General features: G+C 39.6%; 1 protein-coding gene across 4 annotated transcripts in view; it reads right to left on the bottom strand.

The window, feature by feature from the left end:
- Window positions 1–6,025: 6,025 nt before the first annotated feature.
- tnca (tenascin Ca) overlaps window positions 6,026–19,742 on the bottom strand; it is a 69,862-nt gene continuing 56,145 nt past the window's right edge. For 2 of the 4 annotated variants that reach the window (XM_046066532.1, XM_046066533.1), the window contains 12 exons: window positions 13,066–13,338; window positions 12,696–12,818; window positions 11,832–11,975; window positions 11,582–11,701; window positions 11,261–11,404; window positions 11,029–11,159; window positions 10,303–10,435; window positions 9,792–9,943; window positions 9,504–9,600; window positions 9,259–9,420; window positions 8,091–8,254; window positions 6,026–7,315 (listed from right to left, as the gene is read on the bottom strand). In XM_046066532.1, coding sequence (XP_045922488.1) covers window positions 7,205–7,315; window positions 8,091–8,254; window positions 9,259–9,420; window positions 9,504–9,600; window positions 9,792–9,943; window positions 10,303–10,435; window positions 11,029–11,159; window positions 11,261–11,404; window positions 11,582–11,701; window positions 11,832–11,975; window positions 12,696–12,818; window positions 13,066–13,338 — 1,754 coding nt within the window. In that variant the 3' untranslated portion in view covers window positions 6,026–7,204. Of the gene's footprint in view, window positions 7,316–8,090; window positions 8,255–9,258; window positions 9,421–9,503; window positions 9,601–9,791; window positions 9,944–10,302; window positions 10,436–11,028; window positions 11,160–11,260; window positions 11,405–11,581; window positions 11,702–11,831; window positions 11,976–12,695; window positions 12,819–13,065; window positions 13,339–14,471; window positions 14,781–16,054; window positions 16,328–16,429; window positions 16,703–16,874; window positions 17,148–18,623; window positions 18,900–19,742 lie in introns of all 4 variants that reach the window. The other 2 variants (XM_046066531.1, XM_046066534.1) reach the window with 2 other exon arrangements.

Here is a 19,742-nt window from a genome sequence, read left to right as displayed (position 1 = left end):
CGAATAATTCAATTTAATGTAGCTGTCAGCTCTGCTTTCTTGGCTTTTAATCAGAGGTCAGACATCTGGCCTTGGGGCTTTCATGTAATTGCTTTGCTTTTCTAAAATGGACAATTACACCAAATCTATAAATTTAATCCAATCCACTGTGATTAAATAAATGAGCTCAGTTGTTAATCTATGAAATAGGGATCCATTAGAGATCACTCACCATCTTGAGGTTATATCCTTCTATACATGTTGGTATGTACATGGGAGGTAACCGACCCTCTCTTCTATGGTTTAATTTCGATGACATGTCGGATGGCTGCATCCATTGTTGAAGCCCACAGATGTCAGGAGATGATCACAATGATTAATGTTTATAATGGGATCATTCCACAATCCATGTTATGTATGTGCACGATTTCATGGGGATAAAGTAAAATACCAAAGCACTGCATAATGTTTAACCCTTATATAAAGAGTTTTAAGCCTCAAACTAAGCCAGCCAACAACGAGGTGAATTATGACCAGGTGGCAACTTCCTGGGCTGAATAATTAAGCCAACGCGGAAGTTCCAAAATCTGTAGTTCATCAATGGCCAATTGAGGTGGACTCCAAAAGCGGGTCAGTCCCCACAGAAAATGCCCAACTTTACAGAAGAAATTAGCACGTTGTTTGAAGTTCAAGGTGTCCTGTCAACAGTTTTACAGCCATCTCTTTCAATATTATCTAGCTGCAGTACCGGAGGCTGCAGTTTCAGGCCCCCCACAATCCTGGGACCCCAGTTCTAGGACCGTAGATCTTTTGCGATAGCGCCATCTAGTGGATTGATGGTGGTAATACACAGCAACACGAAGGAGGTTAACCCTGTCTGCTAGCACGTCAGCCGTGAGGCCGATGTGCGCAGCTGTAGGGTTAACCGGTCGACATGCATATTGATAGGTTTAGGCACACACCCTGTGATGGTTATGGTTATGGCTTTGGGGGGCTGTCAAGAGTACATAGCTAGTGGCAGTATCAAAGTAAACAAGGGTCCTACAACTGCAGTTCCGGGCCTAGGATTGCGGTCGTGAAATTCCAGCCTCCGGTATTGCAGCTAGATACTACTCATCTCTTTTATAACGGTGGTCTTTAGGGAAAATGCTTTTTGGGCCGCAGGGGAAGTTTTCATTGCAATACCACGAGTGGCCACTGGGCAAAACTGGACGTAAACCATCCTATCCATGAATGGACTTCATGATGACTGGTCAGAAACCTATAGGTGATGTCACAGAGACTACGCCCATGTTTTATAGAGTCTGTGATCATGACCATAAAACATTTTATTCGGAGCAAAACATTTAGTGTAAAACGGAATAAAAGGCAAAAGGTACAAGACTGTGTGCATTATTTTAAAAGTGAAGGAACTACTCATCCCATAAACCATTGCGAATCACACCTTCACAAAGACTTCCGACCTAACAACATGTAACTGGCTGTGATATTTTAATACTCATTGCGGTATGACGACAACATGATAGTACGACTCATGTAACCAGCCAGTCTTGTTTTTCATACTGGTCCTGACTGAAGCCACAAGAGAGCCCTCACAAACTCTACACTCCAGTAACTTACGTGGCCCTTACAACACTCTTGTCCACGTCAAAAAGGTCAAGTCATGGCTGCTCTGTGGTAAAACACGTTGATATCAAATGGACGTGTGTGGCTTCTACAGGACGTGTCGCAGTTACCATTTTTTCACAATCTCAAAGCTTTTGGTAACTCTACCTTGGTCGGAAACAACATTCTGGTTATCTTTAATAACCAAAATCTTTGATCCAGATTATGAAAAAAGGCCAGATCAACACGTGAACTCATCGTTTTGTTCCACAAACCATTCACAAACAATGTTTGCTTTGTGGCAGGGCACATTATCCTGCTGAGGGAGGCCACTGCAGTCAGGGGAAAAAAAACGAATGTAGATGGTCTGCAACAATGCTTGGGTATGTTGTACGTGTCAAAGTATCCACACGAATGGCAGGACCCAAGGTTTCCCAGCAGACCATTGCCCAAAGCATCACACTGCCTCCACCGGCTTGCCTTCTTCCTATAGTGCATCCTCATGCCATGAGTTCTCCAGGTATGGATCCTAAGACCAGGCCGCCTTCTTCCATTGCTCCATGCCTAATATATCCCACCAACTGACAAGTGCCAAGACAGTGTTATTCACTTCACCTGTCAGTAGTCATAAAGTTATGGCTGTTTGTGTTACCATATAACACAATGTGACAAATTTGACTTTTCAGATAATGCCACATGTGGACATTTAATTATATTATATTAAATTGATCCATCTTGCTCAGAACCAGCCCTACAGTTAGTCTGAATGTATCGGACAGAATCTGCAGTACTGCTGTTTTTTGCTGCTTGAATGCAGAACATTAAAGATGCATGCAGCATTAATCAATGATTGATGTAGTATGCTGTGTGCATTGTTAGTTTTAAAGTTTGTTTTAAGCAGTCGCCCTAAAGGCAAGTTATACAATGTCTCTTTGCTGTACAGTCAGTCAAACATCTTGTCTATGTGTAAAAATTCTCAGCTGCATCATTATTTGTTAGGGATGAAAACTCAAAATTAAAAAAGAAAATTCTATTTATATCTGCAGGATTAAATGTAAAATAATGTTCTTTATGCCACAGTCATCTATATCAGAACCTGCATGAATTTACTATATAAAATATATATAAAATAATTAGACAGAGCGTGAAATTAATTATTTTTCACTTACATATGTCTAATGGTGGAATGGAAAATAGTGTGACGCGCACTGACATGGCCACGGCAGATGATTTAGATACATGTTCACACAGTTCCAGGGACTCTGCACCGAGAGCGGAGCCAATTCAAATATAGCACAGACTCTTGGGAAAAAGTTTCCTTGAAAAACATGATTAATGGCAGTCCAGCATGTTTCAGCAGGGCTGCATGGCGTGACTAATGCAAACAGGTTTTCTTAGGCAACAGGGTAACCTTTGCTCAAAGGGCACATATGGAAATCACATTTTTATTTCGGCTCCTATTTGACCTCATGAAGGAAAAGCTCTGTGCAGTCTCCATGTTGCTTTCAGAATATATTCAATACCCAGACACAATTCCCTTTTCTGTAACTTGGAAAAACTGCACCAAATCATACAGTAATAATACTAACAACAAATAAAACATTACCTTAAAAACTGCTAATTTAATTTTGCTGAACAGAAACCAGACAGTGACATGACAGATTTTTCTTCTTATTGCATCAACAGGAGAGAGTTGCTTGTGTAAATTTGAGGCAGCTCTTTGAGCAAACAATGATCCAACGCTGTACAAATACTGACAGTATCACAATGTGTTGCAACACCGTGACACTTCTAAGAACTGTTGGCTAATTTTGATTCACGCATCTTGAAGCAGGTCCTGCAGCCTTACCTGGGATGTATACGTTACCCTATAAGAAGTATGTGTACATATAGTAACTACAGCAGCTTACTGCAGTATTTTATACTTTCTAGTGCGGATAAATCTAATCCAAGCAAGACTTTGAGTCTGCAGCCATGCTTGTGTCTCTGTGAGTCTGTATTTAGGCACAGTAGCAGTGCTCTTAGCTACATGCTAACGTCAGCGTGGAAGACTTTTAATGTGAATTTACAACTAAGTGGTGACAATCAGTAGCGTTTCTAAGCAACTGCTTAAATTTAGGTCATGGGTGTCAAATCCACATTTCACTTTAGTACATCATGGCATGTGTATAGCAACGAGCTAGCAGCTTAAAGAGGCAGTAACGTTACTTCAGAAGTGATACAACACAAGGCTGAACAGGACAACACAATACTACCTGATATTATCTACATACTGTGAGAAAATTAGACTAACCGTCTACAGCCATGCTGTCTAGGCCGTAGTTAAGCAGTGTTGCTTTGAGGTATAATCAGGCATAATGTTTACCACGTTCACCAACTGAGAATAGCATGATTGCATGCTAACATTTGATAACTATCACTAAACAAAGTACAGCTAAGGCTGATGGGAATGTTATTAGTTTTGTAAGCATGTAGTCGTAAACCAAATTGGACAGACTCAAATTTTGACATGATGGTGCTAGAGGAAAAGTCAGGGGATCACTCTAGGTTCATCCGGAAGGGGATATGAATGTTGAATGAACCAAATTTCATGGCCATCCAACAGTTGTCAAGATATGTCACTTAAAACCACAAATGTGAACCTCGGCGCTTTCGGAAAAATCAGGGGATCACTGAAGTGATTAGGATACATCCTCTGGGAACTATGAATATCTGCCACAATGTAAAAGATTTTGTGTTATTGTGTTTAATGGATGTTGTGCTATTTCACTGGATAACTTACAACTTTGATCTGCTGGTGGTGCTACAGGAAAAGTCAACAGATCACCAAAGTCATTGGGATTCATCCTCCAGAGACTATGAAGGACAGTAGTTTCAGAGATATTTCCATCTTGATCAAGGATCGACCGACAGACATCGAGACGTCTTGATAAACATGCACATGTAGATATTTTTTCAGAAAAACTGGACGCCATCTAATCCAAGAACGTACACGTCTATTTAAAAATGCAATGTCAAACAGTAGATGTCTTTTAGTTAGAAAACAGGCTGTATGGACACACTGTATGTCCATTGGTGGTTTTTGTTACCTTTGGCTAGCTGCCTAATTTTGACCTCCTTGGTCAGCCTTCTCAAAAATCTGCTGGATTTAGGACACAAACAGCAGCCTTTATTTTTTCAAGCACTAAAAAAAACAAAACATGTTTATTGTAGTTTGACTATTTCACCAAGTTAAAATCCATATCATCTCTTAACAAGAGCTGTTACCGGCTTTTATCTTACCTCGTGACATCAGGAAGTATCTGTTCCTAAAAGCTAAGGGGAAGATCACTTGAAAGCTTTTACTTGAGGACTCCTATCACTGGTACTGTTTAGAGCTATATTACAAGGACACTTGACTTAAGACCTCCAAGTTCTTATTTAGAGACGTCTCAGGATGAAATTTGATCTTGGCAAAATGCAGATAGAAATCCAAGTCAACAGTACATGTGGAAAAGTCCCTGCTTTCCGCCAGCCGACATCTAGTGTCTCTCCATTCCTCTTTGTCATATTGAAACTAAATGTTCCAACATCCTAAAACCTCAACAGCTGAGTGTGTCAGGCTTCTCTGAACACACGGAGGTTGATCTAGGCACGAATACTCAGAATCGACTGCTGTGATCGTGACTAGACGAAACATTCAGTCTAAGGTCTGACGGGTCTCTGGGAGTATCGGATGCTAGAGGCCAAAATGTGCCCATTAAGGTGAGCTGCACAACAACAAACAGTGCCAGAGGGGGCAGAGAGGACACTGAGGTGGGCTGCAGATCAAGATGAATGATCCAGGCTGCCAAGGTGGGGAGTGATCACTAGGTCACCTGCCTGATGTTGAAAGACTTAAATTACCTACTGCTTGCAAGCCAAACACAACCTGAAGTAGGGCACGTAGATCAGCCATATTTAATTAAAATGATCCCTCGTTTAAGGCTCTTATTTAAGGATTTTAAGAAGTTGGCAAGTCTTCAAACACCAAAGTCCACCCTTGTTATATGCGATGAGTGGAACTGTTTCACTTTAGATCTGGAAGAGTTTGACCTAATTAATGGATTTACTGACAAGTGTAGAAAGATACTGATTATGAAACCTTGTGTGGCTTGTACAAAAAAGGCTCCAGTTGCAAAAGAAAGACGAAAGAAAGAAAGATAACAGTGATTTTAGCCTCAACTTCGGAACAGTGAAGAGACCCTGGCACAGAAATATTAGGCCGCACTCAAGCCAGTATGTGTCTAACAGGTGTATAAAAGACTTTTACTAAACATGCATTAAACCAAGCCTTGGTTCAAAAGTCATCAGAAAACCTTTTCTAAGTGACGACGGGCTTTAAGTTAATTAATAATTTTTTATTTAAACCGGAGAATATTTTCTGATATCAAACATGTAATAACAGGGTTTCTAAACAAAATTCAATGGAAGACTTTTTAATACCACAAAGAAATACTATTTAATTCCTTTGTCATGGCCATGCAATAATAAGCCTACAATTATTTATTAGGAACATGAATTTATTGACATTTATGACTGTACTTCCCAGCTGTATATAACTAACTCCTATTATGGATAATCAATTAACGAGATCTGGACCGAGAAAAGCAGCAAACAATTGATGGACGCATTAACCAATTAAAAAATAATTACTTAATCTTAGTTTTTGCTCAAACTGACACTTGCTCTGAGCTTCCTTGTTTGTTACAGTCCACAACAAGGGAAGAGAGGGAAGACAATTCAAAGCTTCAAGACTTTTCTTTTCAAGATCTGCACATTCCATGCATAATGAATATTTGATACTTAATTGTCATTCTGTAAAACATACTCCTAAGTAGCACCAGACAACCAGATACATATAGTACATCATAAATTCCCTAACCAGCATTGCATGGAGAGTAAACACTGCCATCTGCTGGAGTGGAGGTGTAAATTTATAAAATCAAACAAATTTTTCTATTTGTATTGAAGGCTGCAGAGCATTAGATTTCTTTCCAATCAAAATAAGTAAAGAACATTTAAATTAGATCAGTGGCCAAATTATATTCATTACTGTGTTATTTTATATAAATTATCATTGTCAATAACTAAGGAATTTATCTAAATCAGCATATAATGCCACTGAATGAACTTTCCATTACTTAAAGGGGACGTGGGCGGCCTGACGCATAGTGACTATGTGCCTTTGACAAGTTACGGTCTCAGTGGATACATCCACATTCCCGTCCATTTAAATTTTACAATTACTTCTCATACGATTACAAATGTTTGGTCCCAATAACACATGTACTGTATGTCCATTCACACTCAATCAAAAACTCACTGCTACTTTCTTTTGGAACCCAAAATGTGGGAACACAGAAATATAATCACACATACACAACTGTGCCGAATTGGGATGGCTACATAAAAAAAAACGGCTAATTGTTTGGTTCTTTGGTGTAAAATTAACCAGGTTCATTTCTCGCAGCCAGAACTGAATTACATTCAGTGTGATTGTCTTTGTGTGTATTTTAGAGAATGATCTGAGTGAGGATGATGGAAGACAGAAGTTCATGGGGGACGGAGATGAGGTGTAGACGAGGAGGGGTTCACGAGTCTATGATCGTTTTTTTCTGCTCTCAAAATTTCTGAAGTTGGCTGGTCTAATCTTCATCTCTGCAAATTCAATTGAGTGTTCGTGGCCTTTCCAGTGGAACCAGTTGATCCCCTGCAGAAAAACAAAATGCAAATCATAAGAGAGAGACTCCAACAGTGAGACATCGAATACATAGCACATCATCTTTCCCTAAACTATACATCCGCCAATTCACGGACATGGAGGGAATTTTACTGGAAAAATCTGGTCTGTTTCTTTATCACACCAAAGCAGTTACATAATGTTAGAGAGTGTGGAACATCTGATGTAGATCACTCACATGTTTTTACACTTACAAGGAATTTGTTTTGGTGCGTAACCATAGACATAATATATAAATATAAAAATATGAAATTGACAAAACATACAAGTTATTGAATAATAAAGACTATACTATAATTAGACTACAATTACATTTTTCACATGTGCATAAAAAATGGATATGAGCTGTTTGGTACTCTGTAATTTCTCTTGAAGAGTAAAGGGAAGTGACAGATATTTAGCAAGTAAAAAAGCTAAAATAGCTCCCCTGACAAAGGACCATTGGCGAATAATTATTTGCAGTAAAAAGCTTTTACATAGTTTTTAGCAGATGTCTAAAAACAATGGACATTATACAAGACTCAAAATGGCAACGGAGCTGCAAATAAACCCATCAACATATGAAAGACAGAATAAATGTCAATGTGTTAATTTCCCAGAAAGTTTTTTTTTTGTGTTTGAGCCTCATTGTTTAAGGTTGCAAATTTCTTGCAAATGAAACAAAGTGGGAGAAAAAGTAATCTTTCCATGAACGAGAAAAGAATAATCAGAGATTTTATGAAATGTGTGGAAACTGTTTACATACCTTACTGTGACTGTTGTCGCCATATTTCCCCATGAGGTTGACGCGATGACAGTTTTTATACCAAAAGGCACCTTTGTAGGACAAGGCGCAGTTGGTGACAGCAATATCATTATCATTGTCATAGGTGGAGAAGGGTCGACCCTGGTGGTACGTCATGGAGTCCCCTGGTAAAGATATTGACAGTAAAGCCCAGAAAACACAGCTCGTGTTTTCATGCATGTGAACGTTTGAGCTTATTTAAAGACAGTGTCTTATATTAAGTTAGCCGGTCGTTACTTAAAAGGAATAGTTCAACATTCTGAGAGATATGCTTATTCATTTTCTTGCAGAGAGTTAAACAAGAAGATTGGTTCAAATCTCATATCTGTGTGTTTAATGTAGCTATATCAATAGGATGGTTATCGTTTTTCACCAATGATGAATCCCACAAGGGATATTATAGCGTTTAAAAGCAGTATTTGGAGGTGCATGCAATTCTCGGCAGGCATGCAATTCTCGGCATAACAACTGGAGCTTTCTGATCAGATGCCGTCGTGCTGTTCCGGTGACGTTAGGCCACATAAGTTTCTTTTACGGTGGACAGTAACATTACAGAGTTGTCGTTTTCTTTTAGCTTAAAATAATCCCATACTTTGGACACTTCCTTCTTCATCCCTCGCTATTTTCTCTCTCTTCCTCCACTTTGCAACAGCGCATAATCACGTCGTGTTCACACAGCGTAAATGCGATGTGCGACAGTAATGAATGTCCATGTGCTGTATATTTATATGGATTAAACAAAGCCTCGATGCAAAGAATTTGCTTTTTAGTAATCGAATGAATCGATTCAATCGATGAATCGTTTCAGCCCTAGAACACATAAATATCTATTTTATTTAATCTACACAAATACTGTGTTAAGTGTAACAACGACAATGTTTGTTTTTGACATCATGTGCCAGACTATTTCTTGGCCAGAAGAAGATACAACAAACTAAATATAAAATTTTGAAAAAGGAAATTTAGAGGTGCTGGTAGTTGGATTTTTGATTTATGCAAAGCTAAGCGAACTGGCTTCTGTGATGTACCTTAATCTTTCTTTGACAGATATGAGTGGTATCCTTTTTCTCATCTAACTATCTGCTAAAAAGCAAACAAATGTTGAATTAGTCCTTAAAATAGTACGTACCTGCTGTTCCACTGTACGCTCCGATGTAGATTTTATAGCGTGTTCTTGGCTCTGCAATCGTCAGCCTGTCGTACAGAGCGTAGGCTGTTTCCCCGTTGTCCCTCAAGTCAACTCGCAGCTCATAATGACCAGAATTTGTAATTTTATGGAGATTGGAGAGACCTATAATAATTTAATATGTGTGAGTTTAGAAGGGACTGAGTAAGAGGCGATGTGAGTTAAGACTAGAAGACGAGTGCTCTTACCCAGCCAGAACTCATCATTCATGTTACCGAAGCCAGCAGTGTAGTTCTTCCAGTTCCTGTAGAATTCCAGCTTTCCATTCTGGCGTCTGAGGAAAACCTGAGGAGGACCGACTATCATGAGTGTCACAACAGCTTCAAGATAATCAAAACAAGCACAGGCCAAGGTCACTGTGGAGACGTCTATCAGTAGAAAAACAGGTGTTTCGTAACTAGTATGGTTATCCTGTTCAATGTGAATTATGCTTTAAAACGTCCTTTAATTGGATTCCAGCAGGTTGATTTACTTACCATCCACCCTCCGCCATCTGTGGTCATGTCACAGTACACCTTGATGGGCTGGCTCTCCTCTCCTCCCACATACATGGTGTACAGACCAGAGGTCGTCTCTCCATTCAATAAAATCTGAGCACAGTCCTTAGGGCTTCTGTACAACTGTCCAACTAGAAGCACATATTAAAAAGACATAATCTTAAGAGACCTCAGAGGACACATCTCTCTCCGTTATATAAAAAGAAGCACAAGAGAGTATACCATATCGTGCAAGTAAGTAGGGACCTTGGAAAGAAAGGAAAGGAGGGAAAAATAAAAAAGGTTTTTCCATCGGGAGCAGCTCAGACAGAATGAAAAATAAGCACAGGTGGAATATCAAATTCACTGAAAGGAATTTGCGTTAGCTGTTGCGTAACCCATAACCAGATTCACTGCTAAAAAAGTACCAGAAAATCTAGTTAATGTTGATTTTAGGCAACACACACACACACCTGATAAACAAACTTGCTTGTTTTTTTTTTGTCCTTACTGGTAGTGAAGACTGTGTGCACATGGCTACTCCTCTGGGCTCCAGCGATGGCCTGCAGTCTGACAGTGTACTCTGTAGAGCCAGATAGCTGAGCCATGCTATAGGAGGATGCCGTCGGGCTCAGCACCACTTCCTGAATCCATGCACACACATATTAACACAAAGCATTAACAAAGAGCAAAACCATTCTGGAGATATAACTACAAAATGTGCACATTTTGCATCACTGCTAACCATTTTATCAAAGAACACCACTGTTTTAGAGCCACTGGTTTATATTTTTTCACTGCTGCATGGAAAACAACTAGAGAAGACTCGAAACATTAAACATTAAATATTTTTGCTTTATTAATAATACATAAGGTAAAGTTGACATGCTTGTTGCATTTATGAGCTATGGTGACAAAAAAATCAGACCTAGAAGACAAACAGACAATGTAAAACAAATTTCTTGCAATGAAGTCTTTAAAAGTAGATCTCTGATGTCTGAGTTTCCTTAAATGCACCACGAAGAAAGTTTTTAATTGATTGCCATTCCCTGTTGGTAAGAACTGAAAAGATTGGCTGCCAAGAAGTTCGAAAATCAATCCAAAACCTTGTGGCATGCTTTGGAAAATGGTTGTCAGTAACGCTGAATTCATGCACTCAGTTTTTTTCTTTTTTTTGTTTAAACTAGAAAAACCACCAGTGTTGTCAGTGATTAAACTGATGCGAGGATGCACATACCCTGATTATACCATCAGCAGAGGAGAAGGTGAGTGTGTAACCAGTGACAGCAGCCTGCGGAGGTTTCCACGTGAGGGTCGCACTGTCAATCTGAATGTTAACAGCGGTCAAATCACGAGGAGGGTCCACATCTGAAAACACAATGTCACACTGTAGATTTATCATTCAATAAAAAAATCTACATATATACATTTTGTTTCGGGTCAGAACTCTTTGACAAGTCTCAGCCTACCAGTTGTGAATTCAGTGACAGCGGAGTCGCTCTTCTGAGCTTGTTTCGTCGCGTGTACTCCAACTGTGTAGTGGGTTCCTGGAACCAGGGAGCCCATCTCGAACTCCACTGTGTTCCCAGAAACATGCTCCACCACGGGGGACACTGCAAGACAAGGCACAGTCACACCAATAAATCAAACCACACAGTCAAAGTCATTCGTACCCGCCCTGATAGCTTGTGGAAGGAAAGCAGGATGGCCAATAGACATAGGATGGATGAACTAATTGTGCTTCTTGTCTAAATTAAGGGCTAATACAGAGACAAAGAACACAAACACACCTGAATCAGCAGTGTAAGTAATGACGTAGCCATCGACAGTGGCCACGGACGGTTGCCATACCAACAGGGCTGAGCTGTCTGTGACATTAACTGCAGTCAGGACCCGAGGTCTGTCCAAAGCTGAGGGGCACAAACAGGAAGACGCGGTCAAGAGAAACGGCTTCAATTCAGTTTTCTATAAAGTGACTAACGTTTTTACAGGTCAGGAGGACTGAGACAGAGTGTTGCGTAAGAGACGAAGAAAGCCAACCTGTGGTTACAGTGTCAGTGCTGGGGTCACTTTCCTCCAGACCCTTCACAGAACTCACGGTCACACGGTACGTCTTGCCAGGAGTCATATTGGGCAGCAAAGCCTCAAACACGCTGCCATCCACAGTCAGTGCCATCGGGCTTCCTGTTGAGGATAGAAAACAAAATGTGGTTTCTGCACACGCAAAGGCTGTAACATGCTGATGTTGGGTAAGTTATGTTTCCAATGTTCACTATCTTAGTATAACACAATATACATTTAATATGTCAGCATGCTAACATTCACCTGTTTGCGCTAAACACAAAGTAAGGCAGATGAGACTGTCAGTTTTGCAAGTATTTGGTCATAATTTAAAGTATTGGACAAAATCCAATTCTGACCTGATGATGGCGCTGCATAAAAAGTTAAATGGATCACCAAAACTCTTACATTTCATCTTGAGGTAGGTAGGAATGCCTTTCTGTACTAAATTTCATGGCAATCCCTATAAAAGTTGTTAAAACATTTAACTAAAAACCAAAAATGTCAACATCATAGTGGCGCTACAGAGAAAGTCAGAGGATCATAAGAGTCATTAGGATTCATCCTCAGGGGACCATGAATGTTTACACAAAAGTTCCTAGCAATCATCTGACAGACAACATATTTTAACCCGGACCAAAGTGGTGGACAAACCGGCGCCACATCACTACAGAGGCTAAAATTCACCTAAACTAATAATTTATTAAGATAATTTATGATAACTTTATATGTTTCAACTAAAACTAAACTAAGTAACTAAATTCAAAGGTAAATACAAGTTGTAAATTAAATTTAAACTAGCAATTAACTATTGCAATGCAATAACACTGATCGACTTCTTACCTCCTTCAAAGGGCACATAGGTGATACGATAGTTATCCACATGAGAGTGAGGCATGGACCAGTGAACAACGGCTGAGGAGTCCGTCACTTCAGAGAAGTGAAGTCCCCTTGGAGTGCTCAGGCCTAGCAGAGAGCAGACAGGAAAGCAGAAAAAAAGTGAAAGAAAAAAAAGAAAACTATGAGCTTAAGGGATTCAAATTAAACTCCAGAAATGTTTCCCAAAAGTCCATTTTCCGTTAGGAGTCAGACATGGAGTTAAGCCTATACAAATAAATAAAAGATGATTAGTGGGGCTGTGGTTTCATTTCTCTGACAGCAGATGTCACATACCAAAAGGTAAGTTTAGTAGTTAGTATAACACTTTTTATACCTGTCTGAGCAACCCCAGTAATAGGTTGGGAGCGTTGGTCCAATGTGACACCATAAAGCTCGATTTCATACTCAGTGCCACTCATGAGTCCAGTTAAAACCTTGGTTCGTTCATCGCCACGGACGCTGTACTCTTGAGGGTGGGCTAATCTTTTGCCGTCTCTTATTTTGATCACAAATCTGTCAAACATGTCTTCGTCAGAAGTCCACGACAGACGGAAACCATCAGCTGTGATGTCCGAGACAAAGAGATGCTCCACCTCCGGCTCAGCCTCTGATTAGACAAGGAAACATAACGTTGCAGTACATTTGGAGTTTTCCCAGCCAGATTCATCAACTTCAGGGAGATGGCCAAAGACATCAGTTTGGAAGAAGTCAGCAATCAGGCAAGATGGTTTCCAGGTGGCAGACAGGGTTACATTCCAGCCTGAAGGCCTTTCTGTCCACCACCTCCGATCTGCCATGCTCAGGCGTCCGTTAGTGTAAACAAGTCAAAAACACAGCACACGGGCTACAAAGGCCGCAGGATTGAGTGAATTAAAATGACAAGATGCTTTTTGTAAGTGTTTATTTTTGTCAGTTAACGGGTTCACATTCAATAACAGAGCTGTTGGAGGGATTTCAGCAGGTTGAGACGAGGTCCCCATGCGTCTTCAAGGCCAGCCTTGATGCATTCAGTGCATTCAAAGATAATGAAACAAATTAGCTTAGAGGTTAAATCAACTGACATTTCATGCTCAGAATGTCCTGTTGATTATCAGTGTTTTCCTACTTTTGATAATTTTTTGTTTTACTCATTGGTCTGTATCCATTCACTGGAGTTTCAGCCAGATCGATTAACCAGCATGAAAAGGTAGCAGCATGGTGGAGGTAACTTTAAAAAAAAAGATGTCTGTAAACATCTGTGCATGTAGCTCCAATCAGAAATCTGAAGGAAAACACATTTTAAAATATGAAAACAAACAAACATGTTCGCTCATATTTTGGAGGTAAGAAGAAACAGACGGGAGCTCCACATCTCGTCCTCCCGGTGACGAAGCTGCATACCAAGAAAACTCTTAAAAGAAGAGTGAGCTCATTCTGGGAAAGTGTTATAAAAAGTTAGGGTTAGGTTACAATACTCAGCTGAAGCCTCACCATCAAAACATGGCATTAACCAAGGTTTACCAAAACTCAAGCTCAATGTTGTTAAATTATATCTTACGGAAACTTCGCATTTTTTAAAATTATACCAAAAGCATGATTATCAAAATAATCATGCCGTTTACAGACAAGCCAGGTTGTGATGGTGAAACTTCAGAATTGGATCATAAAGTTTATCGATTATATATGTACAGTAGTTGCAACAAATTAAGGAAGTGCACTTTTTTAGTAAGGCGAGGGGCCTTGCAGTGCACTGACTGGTACCTGTCACAGCCACTGTAGTCAGAGGCCGAGAGAGAAGCCCCGACTCTGACACCCCGGTGAGCCTGACCTCATAGCCTATGCCGGTGATAAGGCCCCACATGTCCAGGTGAGTTTGGTTTCCTGGCACAGTGAACTCCTGAGGCTCCAGCAGCCAGCCAGAGTCTGTCACCACTATGTGAAAATGACTGAAGCCACCACTAGAGGGTGCTAATTCCTCCTGCTGCAGCTGCTGCTTCACCTCCCAAGACACACGGAAGCCGTAGGGGGTTATGTTGGAAATGGTCAAGTTTTCCACTTTAGGCAAAGGAGCTGGAGGGGAGTGGGTTTTGATTTTTGGGTGTATTTTTGTGAGAGGGAACAAGATTCCATTAGGAGGATAACGTGTGCAATGGTTGCAAAAGCAAAATCTGTTCTTCTTGTGAGGTGATCAGTTTATTCCAAATTCCAAAGCCAAAACACATTATGGGCATATTTGGCATGCATCACAGTGCTTTAAATATTTTTACAACAGACTGTTGATAAAATGGATGCAACCTCTCTTTCCTCGCCCAAAGGTTTCTAAAGAGAAATTTCAAGCTTGGACTTTGGTTTACTGTCTGGAACAAAACCATTAATGCCGGGAGTCCTTACAATAACACAAAGATGCTGCTCAAGACAATTAGAAGACATGCATCACAAGATGTGAAGACAAAAACGTCTTCGGTAGAAAACAGATAGAACTCAAGACATCTAGTGTCCATTAGTGGTCCTGCGTCTTAGCTTTTAGCCTGATGTCTTCTACTGACATTTCTATGGGTGCCCTCCAGACAAGTGGCAACTCTGTTTGTAAAGGCAAAGTATAATCAATGCCAGCTCTTTATCCGGTGGTGAAAAGTACATTTACTCAAGTACTGTACTTAAAGGGTAATTCTGGTATTTTAAACCTTTTTGTTTAACCAGAAACTTCAGTTTTACTCTGAAATCTTGCAACATTGGAAATGTGAGTCAGTATGTCATCTTACTTTCTGACAATATTAGGGAAAGGCTCTCTACAGGGATATACATTTTTACTTTAATTATATTTTGATGCTAATACTTCTGTACTTTTACTTTGGGTACATTATTATTAGATAAAATAAATCTACAGCATATGTAAACTAAAATTTTACGCTTGTGCTGTCAAAGCTTATGACAAAAGATGGTTGCTCTCCCAAAGACGTTTATATAATATAAAAAGGAAAAAATATAGTGCATGCCACAGTTAACATGTCAACATTTCTGACCTCCTTGGGGTTAATAAATCAAATTGTTACATGCACTAAAATGCTACTACATTGTGAGAACAGTAGGTGCTAATGATGCGTGTCAAATTTGCTCTTAATGGTTTTCAGGCTTTGTACCTGCAGATAACAGGTATTGTTACAAATTGCAATAAATGTGAGTTATTTTGGTATATTATTCTGACAGGAGACAAATTTCCCCAGAGGGTACTTTAATCCATTAAAAGGTTTTTCCAAAAGTCTCTTAAATTTTAAAAACACAAATTATTTACATTTACAGCTACAAGTGATGAGGGTTTAAGATATGAGAAAAATACGTAGTACCTGTGACTGCGTGGGCTAACACAGAGGGAGTGTGGCGCCCATGAGAGATACCGTATAGTTCAATATCATAGCCTGTGGCATCCATCAGGTTAGAGATCGTAATGTTACGAGCTTCACCGGGTAGTCTGAACTCCAGCGTATCAGACTGCTGCTCAGGGTCACTGACCCGGACAACAAAGCCATCAAAGTGGCCTGACACAGTGCTCCAGGACAAGCTGAGGTTATGGGGGCTCACAGATGAAGCAGATATGCGCCCCAACTGTGGGACATCCTCTGAACAGAAAAAGAACATTTCCTTTCAGTTATGTTGTACTGGTAAATTACAATGTGCTTGTTCGTACATGCAGTATCCAAAAAATGCATGTCATGTGATACCTGTTGTAGCTACACCAAATAGGGGCTGTGTGTTCTGGCCACCAGCGCTGGCGTACAGCTTTATGTTGTAGCTTGTGCTCGCTTTGAGCCCCGCCATGACTGTGGAGTGCACGTCTCCAGGCAGAGCGCGCCCCATTGCCTGCGAGGGCAAAGCAGACTCTCTGACTTCTACTATAAAGTTATCAAAAGCCTTCTCTCCTGTCCGCCACGACAGAGAAAATCTGTCTGAGGTAATGTTAGAAACAACTAGCCTGGACAAATCAGGCTCTTCAGCTACAGGGGAGAGAAAATATAAGATGCGTTCATTTATGAAAATAGAAAAGCCATGTATGCACACAGGCCCAAGTCAACTTTATAGAGCAGATAACAACTGAAGAATATTTAAAAGCTAATAGATAATCCTATTTTTTGTAAGATTAATGACAAATACACAAAATCATAATACCTGTTGATGCAACAATACTGACAGCACTTGTTCGGGATCCCTTGTATGTCACATAGAGGTAGGCTACATAGTCAGTGCTGGGCCTGAGCCCTGTGACGTCATGGGACGTTACATTGCTGGATATGTTATATTCCTTTGACTCCATCAGCCAATCAGAATCAATTATCTCCAGGATAAAACCATCAAATTCTCCTTCAGTGCCATTCCAGACGATTGAAAAGCTCTCTGACGTTAAGTTTGAGACATATAGTTTGCCAACCACTGGTTGATTCACTAAAGAGAGAAATCATTATTAGACTTTCATCAAAACCATTTTGCAGAACATATACTGATAGATGTAATCAATTATTTGTATCTGGTTGGTTTGAATTATCATATAAAATGTGTGTAGTGTTATAGAACACTCACCACCACCCACTTGCAATTCCTGATTGTCTGAGTGGCTTAATAAAAGATTAAATACATGCATATATTTTTGCATAGAAATTTGCACAATTAACTTAGCAGCTTGCATTTTAAACCAATTACGCCTTTTGCTTTTATGAAAAACATGAAATAATTAGATGTAATGCCAAGGGGAGAAAAACACAAAAGCCTTCATAGTAATAGCTGAAGATTACTGGCCTGCAAGTGTTGATTAAAATGTAAAAATGTGGCGAAGGAAGAAATATAAAAGGACTAAAAGACTCTTTACGTAAATGGAGCAAGATCGGATCATGAGGTTGATCTGTTAGCATTAAGGGTAAATTCTGCATTATGTTAGCATCACAGCAATTCAAAGCAGAGTAAGACAGCTGCAGAGAAAGTCTAACTTATAAAAACAAATTTCTTTACATGCAATGAGAAATATTCAGTTGTATGCAAACATGCAGAAGACAATTTAGGCATCATTCAGATGTAACACGAGGTGGCATTACTGTTAACCTCATTAGCTTTATTATTTATTATTAGCTTTTTACCTTGATAACGACAAGAAGATTTAATCATTTGCCACCTAGTAGTTCAAAAGGAAATGGAGGACATTTACTTTGACGTCCAGTGAAAATAACAAAACTAAACTACGTCGGTGCCATTCACACAAACGAACAGATCTCAAATGTCACTACAGTCCCCATTTGAGTTCTTACACATCCATGGGCAAATGATCGCTCAAGGTTAATCAATTATATACTGAATGAGGTTTGATGGGATGAAATGAGATGGTCACGCATGATGTGACGGGCGTGTGAGGGTGGAAGTTATTGGTTTGCTTTTGCAATCATTGCAGCACATCAGCATCAAACTTCACCACGATGCAGGGGATGGTGGGGGTGGGGGTGGGGGGGCTTCATGCACTTTGGTAACTGGGATGGAGGGAGCAGTTCGGGGTAAGGGTAAACATTTGAGTGGCGTTTGCTTGGCTCAGTGATACGGCACTGGTGCGCATCACCATGCCCTCTCTCAGCTAGATAGAAACAGTGGCTGGAGGGTAAAGAATGGCTCATGGCATGTGGGTTAAGATGAAGCAGTACAGTACTCTGTATTCAGGGTGTTGGACAGTGATGACAAAACAGGAATTAGGTTATTATGTTGCTCTCGTTTCATGCAGCGAGCTGTGTGGATGCTCCACTGTGAGTGGGACTACAGAGGTTCTAGTGTCAGTGTATGCTTCACAAATACCGACTGAAAGAGAAAGTTAAAAATCAAAGGAAAGAAAGAAAATTAAAGAGCTAGAGGACAAAACGCTGCAACGCTGCAAGTTGCAGGTACCTGTGGTGGCTTCAGTGTACACGGGTTCAAGGAAGGAGCCCTGATACATCCCAAACAGGCCAACCATGTAGGTGGTGTTGGGATTCAGCCCGGAGATGCCCAGGCTGAAAGCATCTCCCGAGAGAGTGAGGTTCTGGCTCTCTGCGAAATTCTCCAAGTTTGTTACCTCAATGACAAAGCTGTCATATTCCCCACCCGTGGGGCTCCAGGACGCAGTGAAGCCGTCCCATGTAATGTCAGAGATGGTGAGGTTCATCACCATGGGCTTCAGCTCCTCTGGTAGATAGACAGATCACAGAGGTCAACTGATGGCAAGATGGACTGTAAAAATATGCAAAAATTACTTTTCAAGGCACATTATTCAGCGCTGTAAGTACGACAGTATCTAGACCGCAGTTTGGTAAAAAATAATTTCAGAATTGTGGCAATAAAACTAATAAGAAAATAAAGTTGCAAAATTACAAGAAATTATTTTTAGAAAAAAGTTGGAATATTTCAGTGAATTTGGAAATGTTATTTATTTTGAGAAAAATGTTGACGAGTTGAAGTTGACTTGAATGTTTTTGCATTAATCTTAAAATATTGCAACTTTGTTTTTTAAAATTTCAAACTTTTCTCAAAATATTACCATTTTAATCTAGAAACATTACAAATTTAATCTTAAAATACTGCATATTACTTCTTAAAATATTATGACTTTCCTCCGGAACTGAAACCTTGAAATATTTCAAGTATTATTATACTAAAAGTATTTACTTCATTCTCGAAATATGACTTTGATACGACTTATATGTATTTAGTCTTGAAATATTAATTCAGTTGTCTTTGACTTTTTCTCATAAAATGACAATCTTGAAATTATATATATATATATATATATATATATATATATATATATATATATATATATATATATATATATATATATATATATATATATACACACACACACATACATACATACATACATACATACACACACACATGCTGGTCATATAATTAGAATATCATCAAAAAGTTGATTTATTTCAGTAATTCCATTCAAAAAGTGAAACTTGTATAATGTATACATTCATTCCACACAGACTGATATATTTCAAGTGTTCATTCCTTTTAATT

Source organism: Micropterus dolomieu, linkage group LG13, assembly GCF_021292245.1.
Source record: "Micropterus dolomieu isolate WLL.071019.BEF.003 ecotype Adirondacks linkage group LG13, ASM2129224v1, whole genome shotgun sequence".
Lineage (NCBI taxonomy): Eukaryota > Metazoa > Chordata > Actinopteri > Centrarchiformes > Centrarchidae > Micropterus > Micropterus dolomieu.
This window is presented reverse-complemented; position numbering and strand designations above follow the sequence as displayed.